Consider the following 24,428-nt stretch of genomic DNA (forward strand, 5'->3'; position numbering starts at 1 on the left):
TAAACATTATTGCCAGGTATGTCTAACTAGCCATCCAAGAAAAATAGTTGTAGAAAAGCCGGATATTCATTACTGGGATCTGCCATTCTCAATAAAAAGGCAACACCCGAGTTGTCGGCTATTGCGACAAGATTAGAGAATCCTCTGGTCTTCAACCATGACCTGCCGCTGTGCTCACAGTAACACACAAAGGAAGTAGACAGAGCACAGTCCGTTGTGCCCAAAGCTGAACTAATTAGACCCTGTTTGTTCCTTCCCACACACGTCTCTTCAAGCCGTTTTCAGACCCTTCCGCACACAGCAGTAGCGTATAAATGAAGACCATAATCGCATTCTCGCATAGCGCACTGTCATGACGTCATAGCCCAGCTCTCACTCGCCGTCCATTACGTGCACAAGTCTGGTGGGGACTAGTGAGCGCATGCTCAGTATCGCCAAAAATATGGGTTTCCTCCCCCCCTGAGCCTCTGGGTAGGGTAGACAGAGTTTGGCCACCTCCGGAAGTGATTCTCTAATGATCGGAAATACTGTTGTGGTTCCGTTCCCTCTTACCCTCCCTCTGGCCGCAAAAATGGCGGCAGAGGCTGCTACGGAGTTGCTGTTTTTAGAGACGTTTAAGCATCAGAGCTCAGAGGTGAGAGTGTTAGTGGAATGCTGGGGACAAGGAAAAATCTTTTTATTATTATTGCTTTTTATGCGGTTTTTTCCTCGTTCTGTTTATTGTTGGTTTGAAGCCGTCATTGGTTTTCACTTTTCTTAGTTTCATCCTTTTTTTCATAGCGGTTTTGGGTAAAGGTATCATAAGCTCATAAGGTTAGGAAATACATAGGCGAAAGGTTTAGTTTTATAAGCTGTACATGGGGAACATCTTTATTTCTTATAGATCTTTTTTTTTTATTTGTGTTTCTCCATTTTACTTCGTCTCATTGAATATGTAATAATTTTAGGAATTTTTCTACCCATTCTTTGTTTTCCCATAACAGTCTCTTATTTCACTTATTAGTTTTCTACGTTTTAATATCTCTTTTCTTAGCGCAGCTTAGTAAAAGGCCCCCTTAGATTGTAACCTCTCTATGGATAGGAAAATGCCTACTCTACCTTGATGTAAGTTGCTTTGAACTATTGAGCAAAGGAGTACATTAAAATCACATTTTTTTCCCTTTCTGTGTTTGGCCAATTCACCAGACCTCTTCCTTGTTCTGTTCTTCATTTCTTCCTTTTCCTGATGTTTTTAAACCCCTGTATAACAGCTTCTTAAGGGTTTGCTTATGAATTTGAGTAACTAATTCATCTTCAGCTCCAGCCTGGTTTCATTGTTCTTTTTGCCTTAGCCCTTCCCATGAATCTAGTATTTTCTCTCTTCTCCCCTCAGCCACCTCCTACATGAGTCCAGCATGTCTTGTTCTCTCCCAGACCCCTTGCTGGACTCAAGGAGGGAGGGGGGAATAATTTTTTTTATTCTTCTCTCAGCCAGCACCTGCCCACCCATATGTGCAGCACTTCTCCATTATCTGCCTCCCATCTGGTCCAAAAAGCCATATTTCTTTGCCTTCAGTGAAGCCATCACATACTGCCCAGGCTGACCCAAAGCTGTCACATCCTTCCCTTGCATAGAAGTACAGTGCGTGGCAAAGGAAAAGCTCTGGGTCAGCTCAGGCAGCGTAGGATGGCTGCCGCTGTTGGCAAAGGAATGAGTTTTCTTGGACTGGGGTGGGGGAGGAATGGGGGACAGGCTGGAGGAAGAATAGCATGAGATGCTGGGTCTGTGGAGGGGGGGGAGGGAAAGGCAGAGCAAAACCATGCTACAACACTTTCCCCCCTAAAAAAGGTTGTGTGTGTACTGGCTCCGTGAAACACTAGTTGAGAATCGCTGCTTTAGAATATTTGTCCAGCTAAAAGTCATCTTGGATATCATCTGAGAAGCAGTGTTCCATTAATTGTTGATTGCTGGAACTGTAGAGCGTCAGGTTATCTATAGAAACTAACCCTGGATGCTATAAAGGTTGCCAACTTTTTTGCACCCCTGAGATGCTCTAATCAGGGTCGATAAGACTGTGTGGGTCTGCTGCGGTCTGATTTTTGACCGATTTCAAAAGAGCGAATGATGCTCAAGTTTGCATGCAAATGATTTGAGTGGAGGTTCATTGTAATCCCGTACGATCCTGCCAATGAATCACTGTGAGGGTGACTCTCACATATGTGCAGAGCCGGCCGAGGAAGCCCGAACAGCTGAGAGACAAGGGAAGCCCCAAAGCAGCCTCCTGCCACTCGGCTGTTCAGGGCAGGAAACCTTTTAAAAAATTTATTTATTTTTTAATGAACATGGTTATTGTGCATGTTACCCATGCACAATAACTATGTCCTAAGGTCTGATTGGCTCAGACCTTAGACTCCTCCCTCTTAATTGGCAATTTGGATTTAATGTGATTCTATAAAGTAGCATGCTGAGATTTATGTGCAGCTCAAAATGGTGTGGCCATGGGAGGGGCATGCGTAGGTCAGGGGCATTACCATAATTTAGTCTTGATATTATAAAATTCCAGGGTTGCTTGCTTAGCTTGTGCACCGGGGAATACACTAGGTTTCACCAGGTATGTCTATCTTATGTAAATCCTAAGCAATGCAGAAATAGGTGACCTGGCATGCCTGTGTTTCAGCACAGATTGCTTGTGTGGGGGTCCATAAACTGTTATATGCAAAATTATATTCTGAACAGTAGACATTCTTTAAGTATTCATTGCTTAAAATCTGTTTCACATTGCAAACTGCTGCCAAACAAATTTGTTTGCAGGCATCTTTTTTTGCTTGCAATTATCTTTGAGAAACCCCCAGTTTTGCAATGGGAAACATTATGAACAAAGAATACTCAATAATTTCTACTCTTCAGAATATAATTTTGCATATTACAGTTTTCGGACTCCGATGTGGGTAATTTGTGTTGAAACATGGTATGTCAGTCATCAAGAATACCTTGAACCTGTTTGTGATTTGCTTGAGTCTTCAATAAAATCCATTATCCTGGGAGACAGACAATTTTAGGATGAGAATTGGTAGAACAAACCGCATGCTTCAAAACACCAAAAAACACTATTTTTGCTCAAAAGTTGATTGTAAGATCTAGTTTTTAAAAAATTGAATTTAATAACACTTAATACGTTTATTATTTTGAGACACATACCTAGGCAGACTATGACAAAATCGACCCAGGAAAGGAAGTTTTGCATTATGAGTTTGGAACAACTATGAAAGAGTTTTGAACAATCTATCTAGATCAAATAATTCAGTTGAGGCATGGCATCGCCGCTTTCATTCCCTAGTTTGTTGTGATTGCCTTGGTATTTGGCGTTTGGTTGCTGCTCTCAAAAGCAAACAGGCATTTTTTGAACGCAGAATTGAACAATTGTTAGCTGGCCAGCAGGAACAAAGGAAAAAGAAATGTTGACCTTGATAAGCACATTAGCCCTCCCTTTTATAAAGTCGCAGTAGTGGCTGCCGCTCAGCAAATGCTTGGCTGTGTAAAAAGAGCTCCAAATGTATTGAAAAATGTACACTAAAACAACCTGTTCATTTTCTTTGTGGTATTGCTTACAATTTGTCTTGAATTATAAATTATGTAAACACATTCATTCTCTAATTTGTTGTGATCAACCAACATGGCGTCTGATTGCTGCTCTCAAAAGCACACAGGTATTTTTTTGATGCAGCATTGAACAATGTTAGTTGGCTAGCAGGAACAAAGGAGACATAAATATGTTGACCTTGATAAGTACATGAAATGTATTGTATTGTTGAAAATTTTGCACAAAAACAACCTGTTCATTTTTTTGTGGTATTGTTTACAGTTTGTCTTAAATTATTTCAATACATTGTTAAATTCACTGTTTAAAAAACTAGGTCTTGCAATCTTTGAGCAAAAATAGTGTTTTTTAGGTGTTTTGAAGTATGCAGTTTGTTCTACCAATTGACTTCCTACCAATTTTTGTGTCTTACCAATTGACTTCCTGCCAGTTTTCGTCCTACCAATTGTCATAGACCTGTTATCCTGGCAGACTCCTAAGTCATTCATCATCTTTCCCATTGGCCGTTACTGCTTGTTTTATGTCTTTGTATCTGTAGAGACTCCTCCTTGTTTGAATTGAAACCATCCTTGGTGTTAAGGCTAAATCCATAGTTCAAAAAGTTAGTAAGAATTCTCAGTTGATTAAGCGCTATTATAAAACAAAAATGGCAACAGGGAGTCTTGTTGGAGCTTGTTGGTATAACATATTCTTTATTTGTTCATCAAATGGAGAGTAATTTGCCACATTTTCATGATGATCGATCAATTTAGATTTTATTTTATGCTAGTGCATTATTATTCTAGCATGTGGAATGTTATCAAAGGCTTTCTTATAGTCAAGTTTCAAGTTTATTTCTTAACTTATTGAATCGCTTATTTAATTTACTAAGCGATTTACATAATAAAAAAAAGATATACACATATACTAATTTTCACAATAAGTTACATAGATTGACAAATTTACATACAAACTAACAGCTACATAAGGAAAGGAGGGCAGAACTACAATAGTATTTATTAGAAAAGAAGACATGAATGGTAAGAACAATAGGAAGTTATACTGCGATTCTGCTTTTCTCAGCATTAACTGGTCTATGGTTCCATATACTTCTTCTCTCTTATTGCTCTTCTGCTCTACTGCAGTGATGATACTTGGATTGACATGATTATATAGGGAAGATGCCAGTCTTTCAAACTGAAATCTGATTTGGTGAAATGTACATTATGGCTTGGTGGTGCTAAGAAAATGATGCTGTAAGCATTGATGGGGAAACTAAATCTTTAATAGAAATATCACTGTTTATGGAGTGCTTTTGCTGCATTTAACTTCTTTAGCTCTGCACAACATAGCAGGGAGGCACTATTGGTATGTGCTGACAGCTCTCATCCGGTCAACAGCTGCAACAAAATTTTATTAGATATGTGCAGGCCATCTTGAGCATCTGTTAGAGAGTATACGTTTTTAGATAAACAAAAAGTGTTGTATTGTACGCACACCTGTTTCTTTTGCCGTTCACATCCATTGTGAGAAGTTAATATGTTGCATATAATATATTCCTGCAATGTTGTATAATGCTTTGAAAATTACTGTATTATATATCTATCAGCGTGTTTTGTTTTTTTAGCCTCTTTCGTGTTGCAGCATACTATAGTTTGAGCTTTGTATAATTCACCCTGAATATACTTAATAAGATGGTGATCCTAATGTGCTGTCTGTCAGTAAATGATTTATCTAGGCGTGTGTATCTAGGAGAATATACTGTAAGCCTGACAGACAGGGCATATGGAGAGCTGGGAAGACTTCTCTTGGGAAGACTAAGGGATCATTAGGGAAAGGAACTTGTATACTGTATTTCTGTAGTACCACTCTCAAAGCAGTTTACAAGCAGGTACTTGAAGCATTTTCCCTATCTGTCCTGGAGGACTCATCTTTCTAATGTATCTGGGATAACATAACATAACATAACATTGTACTTATTAACTGCGTAACTATAAGTTCAATGTGGTTTACAAAAGATTATTAATAGTAAACATGATCCATGGAATAGAATGAGTTAATTAGTCAAGTATTTAGATAAAAGATAAGTCTTCAACTGTATTCTGAAGTGGAGGATTAAGTGACTTGCCCAGGGTCACAGGAAGCAGCACGGTGTTTGAACCCACAATCTTGGGGTACTGAGGCTGTAGCTCTAACTACTACATCACACTCTCCCTGTGATTTCTGTTCCTGTCCCTGTTCCATTCCTGCAAGCTCTGCCTTAATCGCACAAGCCTCGAATGCTTATGATTTTAAAGTGTTTGAGGCTTGTGCTGATGAAGACAGAGCTTGCAGGAATGGGATGGGGAAAATTTGTCATTCTCTAGGGGAGTGAAAAAGGCTACAGTCCTATATTAAACCAGAGAAAGTCAGTATTTCCAAAGCTAATTTTGTGTGTGTGGGTTTTTTTGTCCACTGGTTTCTTATTTTAGCAAAGCAGCAACGTGGATGTTGTTCGTTTTCCTTGTGTGGTTTACATTAATGAAGTTCGTGTCATCCCCCCTGGAGTGAGAGTGCATAGCAGCTTACCTGAGAATCGTGCCTTTGGGTAAGTAAGGAAAGACATATCTGACAGACATGCTTGAGTAAGCAACTTAAAACAGTGATGGACCTCTCCTTTCCAAAGAGGAGGAAAATGTACTCATCTTTTGCTGCAGCAAGGAGGTGTCACTAGAAGGGTCTGCAGTAACAGTAGCTGTAGTCCATGATGAACTTATTCATGGACTCAGTACAGTGGGAAAGGGATCAGAAAATCTAAAGAAACCATTGACTGCTACATACAATTATGTGGACACTCAAAAGGAGCTTATATACTGCTATTTTTATACCACAATCTAAATTTTAAATTAAAGATGTTCAAAAAGAAAAGAAGTGAAGAAAAGGAGGATATGGTTTTCATTGGTACAGTGCAAGAAGTAAAAAGAACACTAGCAGAGAATAAACGTAAGATATACTGGGCCAGATCAATGGTCCATCTAGCCCAGTTTCCTATTTCCACAGTGGCCATTCCAGATCACAGGTATCTGGCAAAAAAACAAATAGCAATATTCTATGCTACCTATCCCAGGGCAAGCAATGATCCATGTGTCTCTCAATAGCATAGAAACATGATGGCAGATAAAGGCCAAATGGCCCATCCAGTCTGCGCATCCGCAGTAACCATTATCTCTTTCTCTCTCTAAGAGGTCCCACATGCCTATCCCACGCTTTCTTTTTTTTTTTTTTCTTTATTTATAAATTTTAACATAATCTTTAGCACCTCTCCAGAGTGGTATAGCTTCACTGATGGGTAATGGCTCACTTTGACCAGCAGGTGGAGACTGAGATCAAACTTTGGTTGTAGTATTAATAGCTGTAGCTCCCTTTATCAAACCATTCTTTGCTCAGTCTCTCAGCAGGTGAAGGTGAGCTGTGCTAGTCTCCCCTTAATTAGGCCTGTTAGAATTTATTTAGCTCTCCTTGTTCCCATTCTTGTGCCAGACTGAGCTTGGGGGGTCCCTGTTTGGGGGTCCACCCGACCTCAGGATGTCACACTCGATGGGTCACGAGTTGAGTCCCTCCCCCCCTTTCCTCCACCTCCCCATATTTTTGTAGAGGTGCCTCAACTGTAAGCCTTGCCACCGATACCGGCAAGGCATATAGCTTAGAGAGCCAGTGGAGTCTGTTCTGAGAAAAAAAATCCTGAGGCAATGCCAGTCTGAAGGGATCCTTCAGTGCTTTGTAACTGATTTTTCTTTGTTAACCGGCACTTTTCTTACAGCTAGGTTGTGTATTGTGCAATGAGCACTTTTAAAGAGAAAAAAGTGCTCATTGTGCTCTAGATGTGAGGCAGCTGTGGCTGGCCTATGCACGTGGTGTGCAGGCCGCCGCGAAGGGGAATCCTCGTCGGCATCGGGTACTGACGTCCATCGAGTGCCTCGTTCGCTGGCATCTGACAGCGGGAAAGCCTGGGTTTCCCTCGCTGCCCACGCAGAGATTCCCCCAGCCACCGACTGTCAGGGAAATAAGGTTTCCCCTACCGCCGATGGCGCTGGGAACTCCCTTACCGCTGCTGCTGGCTTGCCTGCTTTAGTGGCTGGGGCGATTCAGGCCTCTCAACCACTGCAGGCCTCGGGTTCTGTTTTTGACCGGCTCTACTCTGATTTTGGCGGGAAGCACCTCCATCTTGTCTGTTGCCTCAGGTGACCTTCCCCCTGTATTGGAGAGACGGGGCAGGTTTCTCTTAGGTCTGCTGTGGCAGGGAGTCAAATTGGGCTGCCAGGGGGGTTTTCCCTCTGATTTTGTTTTTGCCTTGTGTAAGGCTTATTATCCAGGACAAGCAGGCAGGTATTCTCACATATGGGTGATGTCATCGACGGAGCCTGGATGCGGATGCCTCACAAGCAGACTTGCTTGAAGAAACTCAAAGTTTCAAGTCACCCGCACTGCGCATGTGCGAGTGCCTGCCCACCCAGCACAGGGCGCGTCTCCTTAGTTCTCAGTTTTCCGCAGAGCCGAGAAGTCCGTCTTTGACTCTCTGCGTTTAACTTTGTTAACTTTGTGCCTTCTCTACAACCGCGGTTTGTGTTTTTTTTTCCTTCACGAATTGCTGTTTTATTTTATTTCTTTTATTTTAGTTAAAAAAAAAAAAAAATTTTTCTTCTTCCGTTCGTTTTCCGGGACAGGCCGCTCGGCCGCAGCCTGAGGACTTTGACTTTGCGGCGGCTAATTTTCCGTCTATGTCCTGGCCTGCTACGGGCTTCAAGAGGTGTAGCAAATGTCAGCGCACAATCTCTCTTACGGACCCTCACGGACGCTGCCTCAAGTGCCTTGGGCCAAAACATCATCCTAGATTGTGCCTACCTTGCCAAACACTTCAGCCTCGTGCTTTTAAGCGTCGTTGCATTCTGATGGCAAGCTTTTTGAGATGGAGTCTCCTACTGATCTCTCAACTTCGAAGGCGTCTTCGGCCTCGACTTCCACCGAGGCTCCTTCTGTGCCTACTGCTTCCACCTCGAGCCTCATCAGACCTTCGTCATTTGCAGCAGCTCTTGCTTTGACGTCATCTGCTGTATCTTCCCCTGTTTCCTCAGGTCAGATAGCTCAGCAGTCGGTTCCACCAGTGGTGATTAAAGTGTCCAAGACTCCTAAGTCGAAACACACTCACACTACCTCGAAGGAACCTCCAACCAAAGCAGGTGGCCCAGTTTCAGACGCGGATCCATCCTTGCCGGCTTCTTTCCAGACCATGTTAGAGAAGCAGTTTATTCAGTTCTTTACTAACATGGGACCCAAACTGCTTCTTCTTATCCAGCCTGGGCATTCAGCAGACTCCCGCGAGGTCGAGCCGCTTCCTTTACCTCAGTCTGAACTTACACACTCTTTGCAGGGAGCAGAGTCTCTGCGAGTGTCTGGTCTGCCATCCAAGCACGAAAAGCAAGGAGCAGATTCTTTGCGAGTGTCTCGACGAGAATCCTCACTCTAAACAAGGAGCAGAGTCTTTGAGAGTGCATCGAGGTTCCTCCACCAAGCCTCTGGAGCTTTGATCTACAGCCTCTAGTCCTATTCATACATCGGCATTGGCTGCCTACATCTCCGAGACAAAATCTCCTCGATCCTCGAGATCTGGTTCCAGACACAGTTCTCACCGACATTCGAGGCCTTCATCGAGGCATCCTTCCAGGCATCATTCTTCTTCTCATGACAGACCATCTTCCTCGAAGCCTCGATCTAGTCCAACCTCGACCAGACCACCGACTCCTCGTTCGAGGTCTCCGATGCCGGACCTCGAGGATGTTCCGGTCTCGATTGCCTCATCCAAGTCACCAGGTTCCTTTGATGCCTTTTTCCCTCCTGAAGCTTCTTCTTCGACACAGGCTGCCTCGATGTCCTCGAGTCCTTCTCGAGGCAAAGCATTGACAGATTAGCTATCTTTCTCGTCTTTCCTGCGACAGATGGCTGTAGACTTGGATATTCAATTGGATACTGGCTCCAAGTATTCTAAGGAGTATCTAGAAGTCATGCATCTTCCTCAACCTCCAGCAGAGTGTCTTAAGCTTCCACTTCATAAGCTTTTGAATCAAACTTTTGGTCGATGCATGGAAACACCTTTTTCCATACCAGCTGTTCCAGGAAAATTGGACTCTAGGTATAAAATTGTACATCGCAAAGGGTTTGACAACTCACAGTTATCTCATCAATCCCTGCTTGTTGAATCCTCCTTAAAGAGGTCCCATTCTTCCAAGGTTTATGCCACAGTTCCTCCTGGAAGGGAGGGGAAAACTATGGACAAATTCAGACGTCGCATCTACCAGAATGCTATGATGTCCTCTAAAGACCTCAGTTATAATTTTTATTTCATCACTTACTTTGAATTTCTTCTTTCTCTTCTACCAAAGTTTTTGGCTTTTTTGGATAACCAAATGCATTTTGAGTTTCAGGAAGTCATTGCTTCTTTCTCTCAGTTACATCTGCATCTCCTCCAATCATCTTATGATGCCTTCGAGTTATCTGCCCGAGCGGCTGCTAGCTCTGTAGCTATGCGTCGCCTTGCCTGGCTTCGTACCATTGACATGGACTCTAACCTTCAAGACTGCTTGGCTAACATTCCTTGTGAGGGTAATGACCTCTTTGATGAATCCATCGAGGCAGCCACCAATAAATTACCTGACCATGAGAAATCATTTGCTTCTATAGTCAGACCTAAGCCAAAGCCAGCTCCTGCCAAGCCTGCACACCTTGCTCTTATCTATCAAAGGTGTTTTGCTCCAAAGCTGGCTCCTTATACTTGCCCTCCTCTGAAAAAACAGCAACCTCAGAAGCAACAGAAACCCCAACCTTCTGCTGCACCTAAGGCTTCTCAGCCTTTTTGACTGTTTACAACATAGCATAACCTCCACCGTTCTGTCTCTGTCTCCTTTTCCCCCTATAGGAGGTCGTCGCTATCATTTTTACAACTGATGGACGATAATTACATCCGACCTCTGGGTGCTTACCATCATCAGGGAAGGATACTCTCTTCATTTCACTGAGGTTCCACCAGAGCTTCCTCCAAGAGAGTATCCCAGACCGCCCTTCTTCTTCAGGAAGCTCAAGCTCTGCTTTCTCTCCATGCCATCGAACCAGTTCCCTTGGAACAGCAGAACAGGGGGGTTTTACTCCCGTTACTTCCTTGTTCTGAAGAAGACGGGCGATCTGCGGCCCATTCTGGATCTCAGGGCTCTCAACAAATTTCTAGTCAAAGAAAAGTTTGAATGTTGTCCCTGGCATCTCTTTATCCCCTTCTCGAGCAGAACGACTGGTTATGCTCTCTGGATCTCAAGTCCCCATTCATCCGGCCTCCCGTCAATACCTCAGATTTCGGGTGGGGAATCTGCATTGTCAATACAGAGTACTACCCTTCGGCCTGGCCTCATCTCCCAAATTGTTGACCAAGTGCCTGGTAGTGATAGCAGCAGCTTTAAGGAATCGTGGTCTTCAGGTATTTCCCTACCTTGATGAAATATTCACATCTCAAGGGGTTATTCTAGCGACCCAACGGACTTACCTGGTTCCTACAAAGTTTGGGATTGGAAATCAACTTTTCCCAAATCTCAACTTCAGCCCTCACAGACTCTACAATTCATTGGAGCTGTTCTGGACACTGTCCAACTCAGAGCATTCCTTCCACAACAACGTCTGGAAGATCTTCTTCAACTCTGTCATACAGTGTCTTCCCGTTCTTCCATCTCAGCGAGACACATGATGATGCTTCTGGGTCACATGGCCTCCACAGTAGAGAGCTGAACGGGGCCGACGGGAATCCCGCAGGACCCGCGGGTTCCCCCTTCGGGTCGCGGGGATCCCGTGGGGACGACTCCGAGGGTCGCGGGGTTCCTGCGGGGCTGGATGTATTCAGCCGCGAGGCTCGTCTCCCTACCTGCCCTCAGCCCTGCCGCACACAGCCGAACGGAAGTCTTCCTGATGTCAGCGCTGACGTCGGAGGGAGGGCTTAAGCAAAGCCCTCCCTCCCTCCGACGTCAGCGCTGACATCGTGAAGACTTCTGTTCGTGTGCTGCGGCAGGGCAGGCAGGGAAAAGGCATTGGTACAAGGCGGGGGGCGGTCCCGGGGCGGGTGCAGCACAGCCAGCCAGATCTCCCGACCGACCGACAATAGGCCCGGTCCGTCAAACCTCCCTGCCCTGTAGCCGCGAATCTAAATTACTTTCTTACAGCAGCTTCAATACTCCAGCTGCTGTAAGAAGGTAATTTAGATTCGCGGCTACAAGGCAGGGAGGTTTGTTGGACCGGGCCTGTTCTGTTGTCAGTCGGGCCGGTAAGCGCCACAAAGGTAAGGGGCAGGGAGGGAGAAAGGGAAGAAAGGTGGCGTGGAGAGGAAAAGGCGCTTAAGGTAAAACTGAGGGGGGAGAAGAAGCTGAAAGCACTGGGGAAGACAAAGGGGTGGAGAAGGACGCTGAAAGCACATGGGGAAGACAAAGGGGTGAAGAAGGACGCTGAAAGGACATGGGAAAGACAGGGGGGAGAAGGACGCTGAAAGGACATGGGGAAGACAGAGGGGGGAGAAGGATGCTGACAGAACATGGGGAAGATGGGGGGAGAAGGACGCTGAAAGGAAATGGAGAAGAGAGAGTAGGGAGAAGACGCTGGCAGGGAAGAAGACAGAGATGCCAGACTATGGGGGGAGCGGAGGGAAGAAGATGGGCGCCAGATCAATTTGGAAGTGGGGAGAAAGGGAGAGGCACAGTAGCAGAGCAAAAGGAAGATGCAGAGAGAAGAGAGACAGTGGATGGAAGGAATTGAATGAGAACATTAGGAAATATAGGTAAGAAGTTGAAATCTTTTTCCTCTCAGAAATTAGGTCAGTCAGTGGCTTTATTTTTGGACCAATGGTCAAATGTTTGACATAATACTTAATTTCTTGTAGCCACCAGACCTCGGTGAATGCAGTACAACATAGATGTCTCATACAAGAGACATTCTCATCAGCAAATATTCTTAATAAACTTTGGCCAGTATTTCAAACAAAAAATATATGAAACAGCACAAAGGAAATCATGAGGCTTTCAAAAGTAACACCAGCCAAAACCAATGCATTAGCTCATTGTATTGCAAACTGTGTGCCTTTTGAGATTTTAAGTGTGCCACAGCTCACAGGGCAGGAAGAGAGGCTCCGGTGCCTGTGCCAGCTGACTTCTACCATCGTTCGCGTATCTGCCAAGGCTCCTGCCTTCCTTGTCTCTACGCCTCCGGGACTCCTGTCTTCCTCGTCTCTGTGCTCCCGGACCAGCAGCGGCAGCTCTGTGTGCTTTTAATTTTGGCACAGCTGCCACTAGCAGTTGTTTAGCCCAGTTTCATCAGGCAGCCTCAGGGCCTTTGCTAGGCCGGCCCGCATCGCATCATAGCAAAGGCCCCTAAGGCTGCCTGATGAAACCGGCCTAAACTACTACTAGAGGCATCTGTGTGTTGAAGTTAAAAGCACACAGTGAGCTGCCGCTAGCGGTGACAGGAGAGGTATTGCTGGACGGAAGGGGGAGGGGTACTGCTGAACATGGGGAGCAGGGAAAGGGGAATTAGTACTGCTGGACAGGGGGGGAAGGAGGGAAGGGAGAAGTGGGAATTCTGGACAGGGGAAGCAGGGAAGGGAGTAGGGGTACTGCTTAACAGGGCAGAGGTAAAAGGAAGGGAGAAGAGGTGCTGCTGGACCTGGCAGAAAGGGAGGGAAAGGAAAGGTGCAACACACTGGAGGGGAGTGTGAGATGGTGCATGGGGAGAGAACACGTTGGGTTGGGGGTGAGAAGGAGGGATGCCACTGAGGGAAGAGGCAAGGACAGAGAGAGAAAGCATGCAGGAGGGAGTCAATGTTGGACTCATGGAGTCTGGCTGAGGTTTATTGATGATGTATTTTGTATCTGGACTGGACCTAATAAATTGCTCCCATTTTTTCTGGATTGGTTAAACTCTCAAGATTCGAATTTACGATTTTCTATGACTACTAACATGGAACAGATACTTTTTTTGGATGTTTTAATCCAGAAACACACTTCTCGTTTAACCACTACTGTATTCAGAAAACCTGTGGAAGTTAACAACTATCTCAATTATACCAGTTGTCACCCTACACGGCTGAAACAATCGGTCCCTATCAGCCAGTTTCTTCGAATCCATAGGTTTCCATCCACTGATGGAGAATTTTGAGTCCAAGCCCAGATACTATTTGACCGATTCAAAGAACGAGGTTATCCTCACCAGGTCTTACAACGCGCTTTCACCAGAGTGCTTTATGCTAACAGAGAATTATTATTACAGAACACAACTGCTTCTAAGGACATTAAGACGGTTTGTGTATTGACTTTTTCCGATCTGGCAGCCAGTATAGCTCAGATCATCAGACGACACTGGCATGTTCTACAACTTCGCCCTTCCCTTCAGGATCAACCTTGTATAGCATATTCCCGTACCAAAAATTTGGCAGATTATGCAGTTCATTCTAAATTCGTTTCTGATTCCAGGATTCGGACTAGTAAGGGCAAACACAACAGCTGTAACACTAATTGTAACATATGTAAAATCACCATTGAGTGCGAGGAATGGATCCATCCTCGCACTCATAAAATGTATTCTCTCAAATCCATTACTCATTGTAGATCTACATGGGCTATTTATGTCATAATTTGCCTGTGCCAATTGTTACATGTGGGGCGTACTCGGAGATCTATCAGAACTCGCCTTATTGAACACAGAAGTAGGATTCACATCCAGTCCATGAGTTCGCCTATTGTGCCTCACTGTGTTCAATTTCAACATTCATTTTCTGATCTTCGCTGGAACATCATTGAGCAAGTCCCTGAAGATTTTGAAGGAGATAAATTGATTTTTCTTTCAAGGAGGAAACAGTATTGGATTTTTGAGCTCCAATCGTTACATCTGTTGGGGCTCAATGAATACATTGAATGGCAGTGTGCCTTTTAACTCAAATCATTTTTTCATCCGATTTGGCAAGCAGTTCACGTGTTTTGGAGTTTGCCCTGTATCAAAGCTGTTCAACAGTGTATTATTTTTACATTTTATTTTGTTTTTGAATTTTTTCTGAATTCATATTTTTGTATCTTTCTTACGTTTCTACGTTTTGGAGTTTTGTGGCGGAAAATCTTTGATTTTCCCGGGTTGAGCGTCATGTGATACTAGGACATCAGACGCTCAACTTTGCTGCACTTAAATTTCAGGAGGCATTCCTGAAACGAACAGGATCCATTTCTTGGTCCCGAAATCGTCCTGCAAACATTCTATCATCTATTACAGACGTCTGGAGGCAATTCCCCTTAGAAAGAAAGATAGACAGAGTTCTAAAGGGATAGCCTGTTTTATTATTAGTCTGCATTCATTTATATATCCTTGAACATGGGTCAGTGGTAACCATCACAGGAAAAGGGGGATGGACAAGAGAGGGGAGGGGGTGTGTGAGCAGGATATGTACATGGCAGGGGGGTTTGAGTCTTTATTGTCTTAAAGACGAAACTTCATTAACATGATTAAATGACCTCTTCCCAAACCATCAAGAAAGTAAACACGAGCATTCTGCTTTTGATTACCTCCAGCACAGGCAGGAACAAAAGACATAAAATATGTGTGTCCTTTTTAAATGTGTCCTTTCATAGACAGAGACAGAAAACCTATCCTTTCCTTTCAATCCCCTCTTACGTCATGAAAATGACGTCATAAATGCACAGCATGAGCGTGGAGGGAGAGATATTCTAGATATGTCTCTTGAGGAGGGGTTTTAGGGGCTGTAATATGAGTCAAACAGCGCAGGAACAGTCTAAAATTACATAAGCAACAAGAGTGCAGATAATAATAAAGATTATAACAATAAGAAGGTCTTTCACCCACCCCTGCATCCAAATAAAATACAGATCCCAAGGATTAGATAAACCAGAATTACGTTTAAGTTCAGCAGAGAGGTCTTCTAATTTTTTAATGGCCATAGTAACCTTACCCGTGGGACCTGCATTGTCAGGAATAAAGGTGCAACAGGATAAAGTATTTTTGACACCCAACAAAGCGTTGCTGATTATAATAAATGTAATTAATCCAATCAACATTCTTATTGATAATAATAAGGGACTCAAACCTAGCCTTAACCTGGTCTCGGGCCTTGAATTCATCTGGGACCCCTCTTGGGACCCCTATCTCATCTATGTATAGCTAAAGCGCACTGGCCTATCTACTGGCTGAGTAGTTTAACACGGAGCCGGAGGTCTCCACAGAGCCAGTAAATATCACCTAAAGCAAAATCTAATGCGGCAACAGTGAAGCATACCTATAATTTCCAAAAAGGAATACTAGGCTGTAGTTAAATTTCCAGTATGCCTCGGACAATAGTTTCTGATTAATACATTAACACATTTTAGCTAATCATGATTTAATCAGGACTACTTGAAACCGTCTTCCTGCCCTCAGGGTCTATCTGCATCCCCATGCCAGAGTCAGATTGATACAATTTCCCCTAGGCCTTGAGTGACACCAGCTATGCCAACCAAAATGCTGAACGCCTGCAACAGCTATGCTTCCATATTCTTTGAAATGAAAGCAACTTGTGGTACCCTTAGCCAGCTTGCCTCGCTTATGCCTTGCCAATCTCTAACAGTATATCATAGCTGTCCTCCAAGCTATGAAGATGAACAGTTCCCATTATGAGTTCAAACCTCTGTCTTAGGTTGCATAGGTCGTATCTATATCTTACCCGTCGTTGAGCGAATGAACGGTGCATAAGGGATGCAGGAAACTTTCTCAGGAGGCCCAGGCAAAAAGGCACAAAGATGTCATAAGAGAGTATGTAAGTATGGGATATGGGATAATATTATCTCTGACCCTGGTAATGGTAATGCAATAGGCCATGCCAAATTGAAACCAAATTAGAACCAAATTAGCAAGTGTCAGAGAAGATACTGGAAATTCATGTATAACTGCCTTAAAAGCTAGAAGGAACCTTGTGAGAAAAGAAATGTACACGTGTTTCTCTCTACAGCAAAGGAGAATCATAGCAAAATTTGTAGAATAGTTAAGATAGGGTGAATTAAAACATTAAATACATGGTCTGCAGTGGGCGAATACTCAAAGAAAAGTTCCCAAACTTGAGACATGAGCATCTCGGAGCAAATTTTGTGCAATCTGTTCATTTTCAAAAGTGATCACTTCTTTGGAGGTTTTCTTAAGTTGTTCAATAAAGTTCAGCAGCTTATGAAATGTCTCATTGCCCATACCAAGAGGTAGTAGATGTATAGCATATGAAATAAAGTCTGGAATGTCCGTAGAATAGGTTAAATAGGTGGAATTGTACAGCAAAGCGTTCTTAGAAAGGTGGCTATATCCGATGAACAGGAAACATTGTGTAAAAGTCTTTGCAGTCAGGGTACAGGAAGATGAATTACAGTCTCTTTAAACTGGTGAGATGCACGCTTGGGATGAAATGTGCATAGGATCTGTGTTCACCCTTGAGATGAAATGATGTCTGTGCATACAGGGAGGGATTTGAAAAGAGTCCCGATATCATTCAGCAGCTGTACTTCAGTGTGATCCAAATAAGAGATAGAAAACGGGAGAGAAACCATGTTGCCTGTACTGAATGTAGAGAGAGAGAGAGAGAGAGAGACCAGGTTGCCTGTACTGAATGTGGCAACATGTGACAATATTAATGCATTTACTTGTTATAGTTATGGCAAAAGAGAGACAATATTCAAGTACTTAAGGTTCTTAATCAGACATTCCAAAAAAATATGTTTTTGTGTGCTGCATATAACTATTATGGCAATTCAGAGAGACCATAATTCTGTACTGAATGTATTTTAAAAATTATGTCAGAAATGTGTACTGAATGGTTCATATCTAGTGAGCACCATAGAATAAACACTGTATAGATATAGAATAAAACCTTTTCTTAAAATATATAACCCCTAACTAAGCTACATTTAACATATGCAAGTTATAGGGAAAAAAGAACATTGCGCATTTGGGCTAGTAAAAAGTGGGAAAAGAGCTAGCTCTAGAAATGGCCAATATTATGTATCCTGGGGTACCCCTCAAACCAAAACAAGTAGACAAAACACAGACCACATGGCACAGACAAAACACATAGCTCTAGGCTTCAAACTATTCTTCCATCGGTCAAGTGTTCAGAGCTGAACTTATCTCTGGAAATAAACACATTGTTATAGAAAAACAAAACAGAGATGAACACAAGAGTAAAGTATATGGACAAATAATGCATAGCAAAACCATCTCATATTTAGAAAAGCTAATGTCTCTTTGGATCGTCTTTATCTCTGCAGTGACAAAGAGGATCCCTGGAAAACACCAGAAATATCCTAGTGCCAAAACTGGGATGGGCATGTATATATCCGAACCGCTGCTAAGAAAAAGAAAAGAAAAGAAAAACACATTTTAATTTTGCAACATCCTAATTTCAGCTAAAACAATTGGAAGGAATTTTTTACCATTCACAAATGTGCCAGCTGTGGCTTTCCAGATTTTATCTTTAATAGTCCTGTTCATGCGTTCGACAATACCGGAACTCTGTGGGTGATATGGGAGATGAAATTTCCACTCAGTGTGGAGTGCGATAGCTAAATCTTTGCGTACTCTGGCAGTGAAAGCAGGACCATTATCTGAGTTGATGTGTGTGGGACATCCCCACCTAGGGATGATTTTCGCGAAGTAAAATGTTCACCATAGTCTGAGCAGTTTCATTTGTAGTGGGAAAAAATTTCAGGTTATTGGAAGAACATGTCAACAATAACAAGGGCAGCTGGTATACAGGGTTTCCCCTCTTTGCACCAAAGTCCGTCCGAAAGGCGGCTTTGGGCACCGGCCAGATGGGCATTGATTAAGCCAGTGACCAGGGTCTCCGCAATTAAAACATCCAGTACTTCTAGATGGATTATTACCATCTCAATCGGAGACAGGGGCCCGCCCGCTACGAAACCCGTGACCCCCTCTTCCGCGAGGAGCGGACAGGCGCAGTCCCCAGGTAGGTAGCTGGCCCTGATAATGCAGGATTTCCCAAGGCTTAGAGATCTCAAAGCGTAGGAAAGTGTTGCGTAGTGGTTAGCGCTACAGCCTAAGGAACCTGAGGCTTGGGGGTTCAAACCCCGCACTGCTCCTTTTTCCAATCTGAAATTCTGCACAAGAACTAGTGGGCCATTCTGAAATCATTTGTTTGACCACAATCTGCAAAGGAGAATGGAGGTTAGAAAGGAAAGTCTGAATAAGTAGGGAATCCATATTTGCATGGGCACTAAGACCTGCCTCTTGGGTCCAGGTTTCATTAAACCTCTTCCACACCTATCAAGCTCTGTCTGCAATCCTGATCGAGTCACATTGGATTCCTGTTGCTCATCGCATTACCTTTAAAATCCTGCTTTTAGTTTTTTTAAAACACTGTCTTTGAACGAACCCCAATTCAGTAATAACTACTTATTCCCCATAGTATATCACGTTCCTTAAGATCCATTAATCAAAAACTCTTAACAATTCCATCACTGAAAGTTATCGGAACTCGTCATCATGATATCTTCTCTGTAATGGCCCCACAATTATGGAACACCTTACCTCAGCATTTAAGAGAAGAAAATGACCTAAACCATTTTAAAAGCAATCTGAAGAGCTTCCTTTTTAAAGACGCCTTTAATTTATTTATTCTCCATTCCTATTGTTTTCACCATTCATGTCTTCTTTTGTGCTTTATTAATACAATTGTAGTTCTGCCCTTTTTTCCTTATGTATCTGTTAGTTTGTATGTCAATATGTCAAACTCATGTAATTTACTATAAATAAGCTTATGTGTACACCTTGTTTTTTATTTGTAAATCGCTTAGCAAATTAAATTAAGCTATTCAATAAGTTAAAAATAAACTTGAAACTTGAATCTCACAAATTTCCATTTTTTTTTTTTGCTCTATCTGTAAAACTGATTCTGGCCCCTGTATTAATTAAAGTTAATTTATCCTGACCTTCTTTGGTAGTATTAACATTGGGGCGGCCGCAAGTGCCCAAAATCAAAGGTGCCACATACCTCAAGCTGAATTCAGAGTCTGACTTCTTTCCCTTATCCTGCGTCTCCAAAAATGAGTCCACAGGAAAGTGATAGGAGTCCGGCAGGGCTGTGAAGGTTTGAGTGACCTTGGTATTTAGATACAGAAAGTCAGGACATCCCTATGCACTAACACTGTTTTTTTTCCTGGCTGTCAAATCACTTTTTACTCTTTCCAATTCTATCTGCATTGTATCTCGATCCTGTTGCAATGCATTATATAAAGGCATCAGTAAGAAAGAAAGATAATGCCTCCAAATTATTCAAAATACTGCCACTAAAATCATTTCAACTTAAAAGCTCGAAAATTTGATCATGTCACACCACTTTTGATTAACTCCCATTGGCTTCCCATAGATCATCGATTTACTTATAAAATAATGTTACTGATACATAAAACCATAGCTTCCGGTCTACCTGATTTCATCAACAGGTTATTAGTCCCCCACAACCTCCATCGCACATTACGTTCTTCTTATCAAAAACCTGTTATCCATTCCCTCTTTAAGACACATTGGCACCATGCATACTAATATCTTTTCTGTGATACCTTCTGGAACTCAGCACCAAACTATATAAGAGAAAGTTCATCACTTGATAAATTTAAAACTAGCTTGAAGGCCTTTCTTTTTAAAGACACATTTGAAGTATAATAGTCCTTTTAAGGACTGTAATGGGACTTTGCTCCATGCTTTTCTTATTCATTTTAATCTTTTCTACAAAGTGCTAGATTATTTTTTTTTTTTTGTTTCCTCCCTTTTGTTTTGATCCTTCTCTCTTTCTTTTTCATTATAATTAGTTTTGTTTTTAAATATATGCCTTTCTGACTGTCTGTTTTAATAATTACACAAATGTATTTCTACCCTTTTTCATTTTGTTTCAGTAAGTTCCCCAAACAAACCTGAAACCTACTTACAGGGAGCTCTTCTACGTTTAAAAGTTTTAGAAACCATATTTGTTCTGTTCACTGAATATACATTAACATTTTATAACATTTCCAATATTATTTTATCATTCTTAAAAACTTATTTCAGACAATTTATCTATGTATCAAACAAGCTGCTGAAAAGTTCTCAGCCGGCCTACAAACAGTGCTGAAAACTAGTCAGCCTGCTTGTCACTACAACAAAGGAGAAGGAGGGGCTGCCCTCCCCCTCTTCCCGCCAAAGACTGCCACAGAATCAGAATCAGATCTCCGACTCCAACTCAACCACTTCACCCATACCACACATCCACAACCTGGTTCACTCACATTCAATTCATATTAAGCCCTACAGGGTTCACCACTTTCACCTACCCTATTCAACATTTACATATTCTCTCTAGGACACCCACTGCAAAACCAAACCTGATCTAGTACATATATGCAGACGACATCTCCATCCTAATCCCAGTGAATAGCATAACAAATGAAACCTCAAAATACATTACTCATATAATGACCGAAATAGAATATTGGACAAGCAACTTCAAACTGAAACTTAACACAGAAAAAAAACAAAAATCTTCCTTGCAAGCCCAACGGATAAAATTGCCAATTCAATGCTACATATAAAAGACCATGATTACCCAATTACCAACACAATAAAAATATTGGGAGTCACATTGGACACACACACCTCACTATGATTGAACACACGAATATAGTGGCAACAAAATATTTCACGATGTTATAGAGATTAAAGACCATCAAAAAATACTTCGACCCACTATCGTTTAGATTACTAGTGCAATCACTAGTGCTTTCTACCCTGGACTATTGTAATATCGTTTATTTGGGTATCATTCAGAACTCAGTTGTCCGCTTGATATATGGATTAAAAAAGAATGACCATGTCATCCCCACCACAAATCACTGCACTGGCTGTCAGTCGAGGCAAGAATATTATTCAAGTTCTCCTGCATATGTTTCAAGCTAGTTTGGGGACTAGCACCTATGTATCTACAAACCCACTTTGCACTCCACAACCCAACAAGACAAACCAGAAACAGCTATCTTTTTTGCATACCCAAGCATAACCAATTGTAAATACAAAACCTTTCTGGACAGAACCTTCATGCTCCAAGCAAATAAACAACAACATTGGCTAGACAGTCACATTAATAAAGCCGAACTGACCTACAATGCCTTTAGAAAACTCATAAAAACTACCCTATTCGACAGATACATCACCTAAACAGAACCTCACCAAGTACTCTTTCTTTTCACAATGCTCTCTGAAATCCTAATTCTTGTTGTTTCTGAATCTCTAAACAAACTGTACATTGTAATTTTTTCCCTTTTTTCAGGAAAGCTGCGATTTTTCTTTACAGGTCCGCTCCGAAATTCTTAGCAAACATATATTTTGTAATTTTGATTCCTAATAGTCTCTGTACTCTGTACTCCCTCCACATATTGTAAATCGCTGAATGTTCAGCTCTCTTAAATGTAAACCGCCTAGAAGTCGCAAGATTGTGGCGGTATAGAAGAATAAAGTTATTACCATTATTATTATTATTACTGAAGCGAACAAAGTCTCATCTGTCTAGGAGGTGGAGAATCCTAAGTGCCTTTATGACCCATTAGAAAAACAATATCACAACGCAGGAATTTTTTCAATAAAAAAAACAATATAACAATGCAGAAATTTTCGCTTACCTTACCTTATAAGCGAGGTACATTAATAATATACAATATAATCTTATACTCTATAAAATCTTATCTAAGCGATAGAAGAGAAAAGCGCATGCAAAGAATGGCACAGATGACAGAATGCGCAGACGTTTCTCCACAATAGAGACTTTCCAAAAGTCTTCACTTAATTTCATTCTTCCCGAAAGAATGGCAGCTGCTTATTTTCGCGGCGGGAATTTACCGAAAACTCCACACATTTTCCACTATGCATTACTAACTAGGGCCAGTGTTGAAAACTTTACAGTCATTGCCTGGCTGGTTTCTGAAGAAGGGTTTTTTTTATCCCTGAAACGGAGTCCCGTTGGACGAATTCCATCTTGTCTGGCTACCTGTTTTGACATACTGGAGAAGCTAAGTACTCCTTAGTTGATTTTGACTACACCTGTACCTGCTCAGTTGATTCTGGTCGCTCACTTTCCCCGAATGAGGGGTAGAGACAGCTTTTACAATCACAGTATATTTATTGGTATTGAAGGTTTACTTTTAGTCCACAGGTTTGTACATTGGTTTATCACATTTAATTCACATAAGGTTAGCCCAGGGATGTTTCACAGTTAATACCCTTTCTGGGTTTATCTCTGTGACAGCTGGTGCCTTAGGGATCTTTTCCCCGGGCTAGCTGTGTGACTGAGGGCTTTTCCTTCACTATATTCTTGGTTTATTTATTTGTGCTGTGTTGTCCTGAGCTGTCTCTCCCTCTCATTCTATCACTTTTGGGGTGGGGGAGATTATCATTTTGATTGACTCATGGAGAAGGCAAGATGGATGGGAAGGAGCAGAGAGTGAAAATTTGGTTCATGGAGGGAGAGAGAGAGAGGTTGGTTGGGGGAGGGAAGGAGGATCAGAGGAGAAGCATTCAGGAGGCAGAGAGAAAAAATGTTGGACTGGTGGAAAAGAGGGAGAAATGTTGGATTGGGAGGGGGGCCAGAAAGGAGGAAAGGAAGGGAGATGGACTGCAGGGGGCAGAAAGGAGGAAGGGAAAGAGAAATGTTACACTGGGGGGGGAGGAGAGATGGCTAAAGGAAGGGAGAGATATCAGACCAAGGAATAGAAGGGAAGGAGGGGAGTCTGGTAGTGCTATAGAAATAACAATAATAGTAGTAGTAAAGAGAGATGCCAGATTATGGGAAGGAGAGTAGAGAGATGCCAGACTGGAAAGAGGGAAAAGGAAGGAGAGAGTTGTTGGACCACTGAGGGGGAAGGAGGGAAGGAAAGAGATGTCAGATCATGGAAATAGGGAGGGAAGGAGAGAGAGAGAGTAAATTTTGAGAAGAAAGCAGAAAAATGGAAATATTGAATGTTAAGTTAATTCCAAAGATGGATGCAAGGTAAAAAGTGAAGACGGAGAGAAAAACAGTCAATGGATAAGAAGGCCCTGGAAACAGTTAAAAGCACAGAAAAATAAAGTCACCAGACAACAAAGGTAGGGAAAATGATTTTATAAATAGTGATTGAAATGTGTTAGTTTTGAGAATTTATATCTGCTCTGTATATTGTGTGTATATGAAAAATGAATGGAAAAAAATTACATTATAATTAGTAAAGGGGGTGGGATCTGGGAAAGAACTTAGGTGGGTCTAGTATGGAGTTTGGGAGGTCTGTGGTTGGGGGTACTTAGTTGATATTTGTTAGACTTCCATGCTGGCACGCCCTACTGGCATTTCAGGACCTGTCTGGAGGGCCTCTGCGCAAGTGTGGATGTCAGCGTGATGATGTCACACATGTGCGTGATGTCATCACGGCGACGTCCACATTTCAAGGCACCCAGAAGTGTGCGGCTACTACCTTTAGTGTGCCCCGGCTCAAAAAAGTTTATTGAGGGGATTGAGGGATACAGATAGAAGCAGAGTTAGGTTATAGAAATGGTCAGGAACCACTTCACAGGTCATAGACCTGATGGGCCGCTGCGGGAGCGGACCGCTGGGCGCGATGGACCTCTGGTCTGACCCAGTGGAGGCAACTTCTTATGTTCTTATGTTCTTAGTTGATATCAAAAGTTTATTAGTTCTTTTGTCAAAGGGCAAAGCCCTGAGTCCCAACTGCAGAGTAGCAAAGAACAGCAAGAAAAAACAACCCATTCTCTGATATAAGGCTT

General features: G+C 42.4%; 1 protein-coding gene across 5 annotated transcripts in view; it reads left to right on the forward strand.

Moving 5' to 3' along the window:
• The first annotated feature begins 463 nt into the window (after positions 1 to 463).
• VIRMA (vir like m6A methyltransferase associated) overlaps positions 464 to 24,428 on the forward strand; it is a 354,442-nt gene continuing 330,477 nt past the window's right edge. For all 5 annotated transcript variants that reach the window (XM_033933183.1, XM_033933184.1, XM_033933185.1 and 2 more), the window contains exons 1-2: positions 464 to 634; positions 6,029 to 6,144. In XM_033933183.1, the coding sequence (XP_033789074.1) occupies positions 515 to 634; positions 6,029 to 6,144 (236 nt within the window). In that variant the 5' untranslated portion in view covers positions 464 to 514. The remainder of the gene's footprint in view (positions 635 to 6,028; positions 6,145 to 24,428) is intronic.

This window comes from Geotrypetes seraphini, chromosome 2 (genome assembly GCF_902459505.1).
Source record: "Geotrypetes seraphini chromosome 2, aGeoSer1.1, whole genome shotgun sequence".
Classification (NCBI taxonomy): Eukaryota; Metazoa; Chordata; class Amphibia; order Gymnophiona; family Dermophiidae; genus Geotrypetes; species Geotrypetes seraphini.